The sequence below is a fragment of the Pyxicephalus adspersus genome, chromosome 5, assembly GCF_032062135.1.
Source record: "Pyxicephalus adspersus chromosome 5, UCB_Pads_2.0, whole genome shotgun sequence".
Lineage (NCBI taxonomy): Eukaryota > Metazoa > Chordata > Amphibia > Anura > Pyxicephalidae > Pyxicephalus > Pyxicephalus adspersus.
This window is the reverse complement of record NC_092862.1, coordinates 123319599-123330798: the sequence shown is the minus strand read 5'-3', so window position 1 is coordinate 123330798 and position 11200 is coordinate 123319599. Positions and strand designations below refer to the sequence as shown.

The 11200-nt window shown below is 39.1% G+C and overlaps 1 protein-coding gene across 2 annotated transcripts in view; it reads right to left on the bottom strand.

Annotated features, from left to right (window-relative positions):
- Window positions 1-10196, bottom strand: part of DYNC2I1 (dynein 2 intermediate chain 1) — a 45405-nt gene extending 35209 nt beyond the window's left edge. Inside the window, exons 1-2 of one of the 2 annotated variants that reach the window (XM_072412612.1) lie at window positions 10082-10196; window positions 1094-1147 (exon numbers count right to left, since the gene is read on the bottom strand). In XM_072412612.1, coding sequence (XP_072268713.1) covers window positions 1094-1147; window positions 10082-10183 — 156 coding nt within the window. In that variant the 5' untranslated portion in view covers window positions 10184-10196. Of the gene's footprint in view, window positions 1-1093; window positions 1148-10054 lie in introns of both variants that reach the window. The other variant, XM_072412610.1, reaches the window with a different exon arrangement.
- Between the last annotated feature and the right edge of the window lie 1004 nt (window positions 10197-11200).

The window sequence follows — 11200 nt, the reverse complement described above, 5'->3', positions numbered from 1 at the left end:
TTATTATTTATGATTCTAATATAATAAATAAATATAATAATTATACCCGGGAGTTAATCCTAAGAATTACAGGCCCACAATATAAACAAAAATTTCTACGCAAAAAAAAAAAAGAGGATCACTTTTTGCATCAAAAAATGACAGAATTAGAACGCTAGGGGGGTTAAGAGCCTTTCAAACATTAATATCTTAGGTTTTGTTTATGGTCACTTCCTAGATCATATCTTGTCTAGTTACCAAAGAAATTTGTCATGAAGAAATTGATTCCCCTTTTTTGCCTTTTTAATAGCCTTTGCTGTTAATAAGCCAAAACAAAGCGCTTGGTTTATTAAAGCTCTCCAAGGCTGGGAAGGATACACTTTCATCAGTAAGGCTGGGTGATCAGCAAACCTGGAATGGATCTGTTCCAGGATTGAAAACATTTGCTAACAAATAGCAAATTACGTTTAAGAAATCCATTCCAGGTTTGCTGGATCACCCAGCTTCACTGATCATAGTGTATTCTCTCAAGTCTTGGAGCCAATAAACTCTATGCTTACTGACACAGCATTTTGTTGTGGTCAGGTCCTGGGCTGTAAATGGACGGCTCTGATTGTGAGGCAAACAATAAAACTAAGGTGTAATCCAACAAGGCCAGATGCTATTTTTACCTAAATTATTAAACAACTGGAAATCTTCCTCCTGTGACAGTTTCCATTATTGTAAACAAAAAAATGATCCTATTGATTTAACACAAACACAGGAAAGTCCCCGAGCAAGTAGCTGTCTATCTCTGATGTCTCACAGCCACAACCTGACAGATAACTGATTAATATATTGGAAGTCTAGGTATTTCAGGCATGAAACCAGTGCAATGTCACAGATTTATGACATTTATATACAGTAATATTCAGTTCCATCTCCTAGGTTACAGCTTTCCACACTGCCAGGCTCAGATGGGAATGTCATGGTCCATCAGAGGCCATTTGTTTCCTTGCTGTACACAGCAGACTTTCAGAACAGTGAGGAGTACATCTGAGTCTACAGAAGTCTGAAGTAGAAAGCTATGATAAGACAAATCTAATACAGCATGAATGAAAAACATCTACATAACCTTTAAATGCTTCTTCAGCTCCTCTGATTTCCAGGTGTCCTCCTTGGATTTATGCTAAAGAAGAAAAAGAACAAAGAAACAACTGTTTATACAAAAAATGGAACACCTAACAAAATAGGAGAAACAAATAATTCAAAGCCTGGGAGTAAAAGTTTTGTTTTGTGTTTGGTTTCTTTACAAAGCAGTAAAAAGTTACAACATATATGTTTGCATAATAAAAGTTGAAGGATTGTTAGGCAGTGTACAATCGTGCAATAATTCTCGTTGGAAAGGATCTTTCACAATCTTTCAACAAGACTGAACGATGCATGAATGAGAGCCGTACATACAGCACCGTTCTGCTCTATAGAGAGGGGAAGGAGAGAACGAGCATTGCGGTCGTTCACTGTTCATGGATCCACCAGGACAGATCCATGAACGACGTCGGATGAGCACTGTACAAATGTCAGATTCTCATCCAATACTAGCCCTGACGCAATAATCGAACGAGAATCATCTGACGTGGGTACGTAGCCCTACACTATGCCACTCTAGGAAGAGTTTGTGCTTTCCTCTGCATTTATAGTTACTCGGTAAAAAACATTTTCATTTTCCCAAAAAAATAGCAACCAGATCTCTGGGTTGTTGCTACAAGCAATAGAGACTCTTCTTTTTGGAATGTTATCCACTTACCCCTATTGGAAGTTCTATTATTATTATTAAGCTGTATTTATATATCGCCAACATAATATGCAGTGCTGTACATTAAATAGGGGTTGCAAATGACAGATACAACAATGAAGGGGGAGGGAAGTAAAAAGTATATTCAAAAATTCATATTCTACACAAGAAACCAACAGCGTACATCAAGAATTTGCTGGTAGCCTTATGTATGCACTGGATAAGTAACTGTTGTGTCGGCAATGTATTTAATTTATTTCTGCTGATATACACCTGACATGTGGGACTCAAAGTTAGGGTTGTAAACCTTTCTTTTCACAAGGGAATGGTTGTGTTCTTTCTACATCTAACAACAAACTACTTTAGGTTTTACATTTAAGTTTTAATGTTTTAAGTATTAAAGCTGCCTTTACTTGCACAGCTATCAGTGAAGATGAAGCTGAATTAAACTGAATTGAAATGTAAAGTGTAATTTCCTCATTGCAGTATGCTAAATTGATGCATCATGCACATTACTTCTGTTTTTTACATACTGAATTGCCCATGCATGCTGCTAGTGACCTAACTGATCAAAGACGAGCCTATTTAAGCATGAATTCAGGAAAGTCGCTGTGTGTCAACTTGTTGAAATAGTGTTTGTATGTGTCTATATCTCTGATTCTGACATATAGCAATGTATATATTCAAAATATTCTAGGCATTCTAATAAAATAGCAGCAACTGTTGGGTTATTTCTCTCCAACTAACACTACATACATTGGTATAAAAGTCGGGGGGTCTGTCTGCCTTTGGCTTGTCTTACCCATATTGTCCTATGTATGTTCAAAAGAATTAGTACAGTGTTCTCCCCAGCCCCTTTTAGCCGGGGGCTTCACCTGGCACTTTTCAGTAACCACCCGGCTGTTTTTTACTAAAGCGTTGGGTCACAATACAGGGGCTGACAGCCGCCTACAGTTTCTTCCCACCCAGTTAAAAAAAAAATTGGGGTTGAGCAATGTAGGATGCAGAAAACTTGCAGTCACAGCACCATTCGCTGGCTGCACACATGCAGTGAATTGATCAATTACATTAAAGCATTAGCATTTACCCTACAGTGTTGAACCCAGAAATTTTTTAAGCCTTGTGGGAAGAAATTGTAGGTGGGTGGGAGCCCCTGTATTGTGACCCAACACTTCAGTAAGCAGCCAAAAACAGCCGGGTGGTTACTGAAAAGTGCCAGGTGGTGCTCCCAGCTAATAGAGGCTAGGGAGAACACTGCCTTATATATAGTATTTAGTAATTAATAGAATCAAGAAAGGGTACACATTTGCAAAACATTTCCTTGTAATAAAATGTTAAATATGAATGGAGCCTAAAGTGTTGTAAATATTCCATGAGATAAATTGCAAATCCTCCAGAACACTTGCTGAAAAGCTCTTGTCCGTTTCTGTATATTACTCAGCAAACAGCAGCTGCTATTATAGCAATGACGCAGCTACAGGATACACATAACAGTCTGCCATCTAGGAGATTATACTTCCAGTAAGTGATTCTCAGCTTTAGCGATGAAAAGACATGAGCAGCTTATCCTCGTGGCACTAGCAGATGGAAACCCATTCAGACCATTGCCCATACACTGTATCTACATCGAACACATTTATTTTTCCTGTTTAGGGACATCATAAAACCTTGTGTAACCAATCTTATTACAATTATAAATTGTTACATAACAACCAGTTCCATCACAGCAAAATGTTTAGTTTATCAACCTAATTATTATTATTATTATTATCATTATTATTAAACAGGATTTATATAGCACCAACATATTATGCAGCGCTGTACATTAAATAGGGGTTGCATATGACAGACAGATACAGACAATGACACAAGAGGAGGAGAGGAACCTGCCCAGAAGAGCTTACAATCTAGGACATGGGGGAAGTATCACACAATGGGAGGGGAGCTATATATACTAATGTGTTTTTATTTGATAGTGGTATTATTAAATATACAGTGTTGTAAACATTTTATAGATTTAGAGATGACATTTGGTTAAAATTTAGGTAATGGAAACAACTTCTGGCTTTACAAAGCCTTAAAGCAGAGTTACTCCACCAGTGTTCCTCCAGAGGTTGCCAGGGGTTCAGACATTTACTCTGGGACCCGTATATGATAAGGCTGAATATGAACAGACAGAAGAAATTTATTCTTAGCAAACCAAGACCTGAGCTTTTTGTTTGTACAATTAATCAGTTACAATGGTAACCATAAAGGCAGATCTCTTATGTAATAACAATAATAAATAATACCTGTCAAGGTTTCAAACCCCTATTCCTTTTAGTTAGCAAAACTAAAATGAGCCTGTTACACGAATATACCTGTAAAAAGCCTCGGTGTAAGCTGCTACTCTGACTCTTGTGCTGCATAGCAGTCCTAAGGCAACAAAATCCAATAAAGCTGAAAAGGTCCTGCTTCATTTCCCATAAAAAAATTATACTGGAAATATAATATGAACGATATGAATGCAGAGAAAACAACAAATATAGTCACTGACCTGTAACAAGAATGTCAGCTCTGCATAATCCTTTTAGGCAAGTAATTAAAAAGAAGCCATTATACTCTCAAGTCAGATAACAAGCATTTCCATAAAGGTTTTACATGGCAGTCTATGTATTTTGTTATTGTTAATAATAAACAGTATTTATACAGCACCAACATATTATGCAGCTCTGTACATTAAATAGGGGGTGCAAATGACAGATACAGACTGTCAGAGGGTTAAAGAGACAGAAGAAGATGGGTAGGCATGTTTGAAAGGATGGGATTTAAAAGGCGGAAAATAGAAGCAAGCCGATTGGTACGTGGAAGACCATTCCAGAGAATCGGGGCAGCTCTAGAAAAGTCTTGGAGTTTACGAGAGAGCAAGTCTATTCTAAGCAGCTTTTATAAATAGAGGCTGCTATGGCTGACTTGTGTTCTTCTTAAAATGCTTGTTGCCTGTCTGCCATGCTGACCCTCTTGCTTCAATATCTACTAATCAGAAAAAGATGAATACAGATGAGGAGTCCTAACGTTTTCAATTTAGGACAGACAAACAAGTTCTAGTTCATTGACTCAGAATCTATTACAAACAGTGGTTGAGCAAAGCAGACAAAGAGCGTCACACCCGATTATATTTTTTGAATAAATGTTTTCCATTTAGTGTATGGCTCGGAGGTCTGAGAATGGCTTCTTCCATCTAAAGGCTTCTCTCATCCCTGTTATAACTCAAGCACCAGGAATGTCCAATATCCTAAGAAATATGCATGGGCATCACGGAGTCACTTAATGTAACATCCATTTTGTTTGGGCAGTTTATAAGGAGTTGTAATGTGTCACATTGAACTTAATATGGGTAATCAGACCTACCTGCTGTGCACCATAGGTAAGAAATTGTTGCTGGCATGTTATAAGAAGGAAGCATTATACTAATCTTTTTAATCTGGCACAAACTGAGATTCTGACAACATTCCAATTATACAGCGCCAGCAGAAATGAAAAATGATCATCAGAGAAATTATCTCATTGTAATGACTGCAGACTATGAGGTATTACTAAGTGAAGCACAGGATAAATAAATGTGTATAACACAAAAGAGATGTCTCCTGAATGCTCAATAATTAGTAATCCACAACAATCAGGATTTACCATAAAACACATGCCTGAAGGAGGCTGAGGTGGCTTCTTTTTGTATATTTACCTGTCATACTTTTTTTTTTTTTAAACATCATCAATAGAAAAGACCATCCTGTATAAACTTGTCTTATTCTAAACCAGATTAAGAGAATAAAGATGTTTCCTTTGCAAATATGGAGATTGGGCATGTCACACTTTTGCCACTTCATGCATGGAAGCAATAACTGAAGCACAGCAACTGTCCATATCAGCCTTTCTCAATCTTTTTAACATGAGAGAACGTAACATTTAGGTCCTAGAAAACCCCTGACAATAATACAATTTTCCACACCTCTTTGCATGGTGGTCAGTGGGAAGAAGGCATCCTAAATTGTTAGCCAGGGTGAAGAATGTCACCCTTACAGATAACCAAAAAGATAATTAGTGTCAGTAGTAACTGACTTGAGAGGCAGAAATTACCCATTGTTCAAGCCTAGCAAACTCTGGAAGAACCATAGGGTTTAACAGATTCCTTGCTGGGAAACACTGGTCCATAAAAAAAAGTGGCCTTAGGCTACTGTACGTACACACGTCCAATCGTTCTCGTCCGATAATCTCCTCACGACTGATATTGGACGAGAATCTGGCATGTGTACAGCGCCCGTTCGTTCATGGATCTGTCCTGGCGAATCGACGAACAATCGTAATAAAAGTAAAGAGAGAGTGCGCAGCGGGGTGCCGCTCCATTTCCCTTCCCTCTCTATACAGCTTTATGTACAGCACCCATTCATGCATCTTTCATTCTTTTGTCATTGGAAAGTATTGTGAAAGATCCTTTCCAAAGGCAATTATTGCACGCAGTCATAGGATGCAACATCGTAGATTGTAAGCTCTTCAAGCAGGGTCCTCTCATCCTCCTGTGTCACTGTCTGTAACTGTCAGTCATTTGCAACCCTTATTTAATGTAGAGCTCTGTGTAATATGATGGAGCAATATAAACACAGTTTATTATTATTTATAAAACTTGTGTGCCTACAGGCGATAGAAGTCTGTCCCCAATATTATTGCACTGAAATAAATAATCATTTAACAAAGAAATGTTGCACTCTCTAGAAGCCCAGAACTAAAAGAAGGTTAAGTGATTTACAAAATATCAACTTCTTTTTCAGGCTTCATACACATTACGTTCTGTATAAGCTTGTTAGACATCTCTTATAGCAGCGGTTCCTGACCTTTTTTTACACAACAGACTGGTTTCATGAAAGTAAATTTTTCCATAGAGTTGGGGGGTGTATTTCCTGAACGAATTGGGAGAGAGGATGCAGATCTTTTCTGTCATAGTAAAGATTGCAGCCGGCAAAGAAGGCTGTGGCCCAGTTCAGCAGGGTTCACAACCCATTGCTGAAGATACAATCATCCTTAGCCTGAAATCAGCTATCACCTGACAGCAATGTTTGCCAGTATACTGGCTGGACTACAGGACACGGAACCTACTATGTTTGCCCCATGTAAGATATTTTATCTTGGAGTCCCAGAAATGTAGTTATGTGATTTGATCGCCAGGAGAAAGCCAGCATGTTGCAGCTTCTAGAGCAAAAAAAAAAAAAGTTGGTACACAGGAATAGTTATTTGATAATAAATGACCCTGAAAGTCAGCGCCTGGTCAAGTCAGGGAAAAGGTTGAGGTGATAATATGGATCATTCTACTAAATCCCTAACATTATGTTATTATCTGGGGGGAAGAGGGGGAACTAATATAAATCTCCAGACATACCTTTAAACATACCCTTCCAAAATACTATTTTCTAGACTCCAGTTTTTTTTTTTGGTTTTTGTTTTTTTTTTGTCACTGACTTAAGTAAGTATGCATATTAGAAAAGTCTTAAGTCCTTATTCACATACTTGTTCAGTCATTGGCTCAAGACATTTAAGAAAGAAGGGTGTACCTGGCAACCAGTGAATACAGTTTTTACAATGGGAAGCAATGCCAGTCTACATACTCTACCATGACAGAATTACTTTACAGCTATCCAGAGATCTGACATACATAAAGTCTATTGATTTAAATTAATCAGCTAAGCCAAGTAGCAAACATTGCGAGAAGGAACAGAAAAGTAACACAATTTACACAATGTACTTCAAATTGGAAGCAAGTATGTAATAAGCAAAAATAATTGCACTGACATACATGAAGTGTATGGCTGGCTGTCATAGACATTCATTACGTCATTATGGTATCCTAAATGGTTACTGCTGAACAAAATGTTGCTCATATGTCACACTAAAATTAGTATTATAAGATTTATATGATTCTTCTGCATGTCCCTGGGACATAATGCACCCATGTAGCATGTGATTAAAAAATTACTGTTGACAGATTATACTTTTTTATTATATGAAAGTAGCCCCAATACGATATTCTGGACTCATCCCCTATACAAAACGATATTCTGGACTCATCCCTGTCAGGTGACTTATACACCCTGCCCTACCTGGCAGTCTGATCAGGACTTGACACCTACCTACAGATCTACACAGGAGCTTACATAGTAGTCCAGCACTCCTCCTCCCCTACCCCAAATTAGTGAAAATGTGGCCTTAAAGCTTAACTAAACTTAAATGTAAAAAAATTGAGATAAGACAGGTTCTTTACTGTAGAAGGGGCAGACTATTATTATTATTCAGTATTTTAATAGCCACCGACATGTTTTTGGAATGTGGGAGGAATCCGGAGTATCCAGAGGAAACCAACACAAACAAAGGAGAACATGCAAGCTCCATGCAGTGTTCTGGCTGAGATTCAAACATGGGACCCAGCACTGCAAAGGGCAGAGTGCTAACCTCTAAACCTCCATGCTACTTTCTTCTGCAATATTCTTACCTGCCTGATCACAATTTTTTTTTATCTGAACTCACCTCCCCTTGTTCTGCTGACAGCACCAGTATTTTCACGCATTCCGCCTCTTCGGCCATGTTAAGTGGCCAGGCTGGAATAATGTAACTCCCGCACATGTGAAATAATTCATTCCCAGCAGCCAGGTAAGCCGGGGTTGTACATTGCACTGCATCAATGAAAGATTGTGAACAGGCAGGTATGTTTGTTTTACTGTGGAAGATACATCACATGTCTTTCCTGCAATAAAGCACTGGTCTGCTTATACTTTTTTTAAATCTAAGCTTAGTTCCATTTTAACCCTCTTACAGACTTAATCCTTCATGTTATATGATTACTTGGGTGAAAATAATGTCAGTATAACTGTTCCATTGTTCAGTGATCTGTAGTGTTGGATTCCTAATGACCTCTATTGATTTTATATAGGATACAGCAACAGTGTTCAACCCAGAATTGTTCTTAAACTGGGCTGCTAAAAGGGGCTGGGGAGAACACTGGGGAAATCTTAATGTTTCCTGTAGAAGAGAAAATTGGCACTGTCTCCTCCCAGCGCTCCAACCAACTTGTATGAATTACCTTAGAGTGTTGAACCCAGATTTTTTTTTTATGGCTAGTGAGAAGACGCTGTAGGTGGGAGGCAGCCCCTGTATTGTGACCCATCTTTTCGTGTGGTTACTGAAAAGTGCTGGGTGGTGCGCCCAGCTAAAAGGGGCTGGGGGGAGAACACTTAGCGAGGTGCCTCTAACATGTCCTACCATGTCCAAAGCACAGAACTTCTGTACAGCATTGATCCTACAGTCACTGGAAATGATCCATAATAAATACTTGCAGTGACAATGATTGAGTGCCAGTACCCAGATTTGGAGCAGGAAAATGTGTGTAACCAGAGATGTCCATCAGGGAGTTTATAGGATGCTGACATGTTTGATGGTAGCAAAAACTGGGTATGGCTACCAAGCATTATATCCTTTGAGCATAACAAAATACATAAGTGTTGTACAAACAGCAAACAACACTGTAAGCAAAATCATTTAGTGTATTCTGCATGGGTAAATATATGTCAGGACTTTCATCCAGCAACTATGCCAAGTGATAGATTTCTGCCGAATGAGACCGACAGGGGTACAAAAATGGGGTGAGTCCCTGAATTTTGGGGTGTGACTGGCTCTATAAATGTATTTTATCCTCACAATATATGCTGAAGAAACTATTAAACAGAACAAAAGTCCCACTTTAAAAAATCCAGGATCATCACCCAAATGTCAGATTTTGCTGAGCTGCACATGAGCAGCTCAGCGTTGGTTTCCAGGGAAACCAGGACGCATGCCAGGAGTTATGACATCCCCACACAGCCAATCAAGAGGCCTGAAGAACGCGTCCAGGAAGAAAAGGACAATGGCGGTTCCCTGCGATGGAATGGCCATAGGTGAGTAATGTGGGTTTAGGAAATAAATATTTATTAGTCCAGCTTGGGGGGATGGATTAAAGAAGACAAAAAAGATGAAAGGAAAATATCCCCCTCCTTCTTTTAGATTGTAAGCTCTTCGGGGCAGGCTCCTCCTCCTGTGTCACTGTCTGTCATTCACAACCCCTATTTAATATACAGCACTGCGTAATACGTTGGCGCCATATATATACTAATTGTTAATGATAACAATAATAATAATATAGAGCAATGAAGCAGAAACTTCAGCCAGCAGGTCTCTCCGAATAGATACTACACTAAGTACAGGAGAGCTGAGGGAGCAAAGCCTTGCATTGCTATACTTTACCTTCTCTGGCTGCATGGCCCCACGTACCTCTAGCTTCTGTCTTCGCGTTCCGTTACCATGGCAGATACTAAGAACAGATAGCCATCTGAGAAGCCGCCATGACAGTCGGGCCACACACTGACTACGCATGCGTAAAGACAGCGTCACCTAGACGACGGCGGCGTCAGCCTACCTAGCAACCTCGGCGCACTGGGCGGGGCTAATAGTGATGTTTGGTCAATGCGCGTGCGCAGTGTAGGTCTAACTACATTAACTCATTAACATTCGGTTGCTCTTATTTTGCAGGGTTCTGTGTCCGTTTTTTTATTCTACTAAGGCATATAAACTATTAAACCGTTAATAAATTACTTTTTAAGAAATAAATACACGTTACAGACAACTGCCGCTTTAATATTCATACTGTTTCTATTTGTCTTTTTTTTGTTACTAATGTTGATCTTCTGCAGCCTTCTTGCAGTCACTTCCTGTCTTTAGGCACTGGTACAATCAGCTGATGCATGCCATTTCTCAGGGTGGGTAATGTCTATTTTTATTTTAATTGAAAGACCATGTAGCATGGTGACAACACAGGAGAAGAATTGGGAGACAGATGGGGTGTTGTCACCCTAAAAGTAAAAATGTCTGACCCAAGTCTGGTAAAGATCACCGATAGGTGCATGGTGGAGCATGTGATAATGTAAACCATCTAATAACATCTATTATACTACTGCATTGTATATAATTAATATTATTAAACTTTATTTGTAGAGTACCAACATATTACACATGGCAGTACGTTAAAACGGGTTGCAAATAGCAGACAGATACCATGACAGAGGAGGAAGAGAGGAGTCTTGGAGTGGTGGCCTATACCATCACTTGTGATGTGATTTGTATAATTTCACTTCTCCTGCCTGCAAATACTGCATAAGGATCTGGAAGAAGTTATGATGATCACATGACCACTGATTCTAAAAGACAACTTTTTTGCAAAATATAGCAGAAATATAGCACCCCAGCTGGAGGGGTGAATTGGAAATGTGTATACTGGGTGGCTCAGTGGTTAGCCCTCTGGCTTTTGCAGCGCTGGGTCCCAGGTTCAAATCTTAGCCAGAACACTATCTGCATGGAGTTTGTGTGGATTCCCCAAAATGTGTAGGCTTTTCC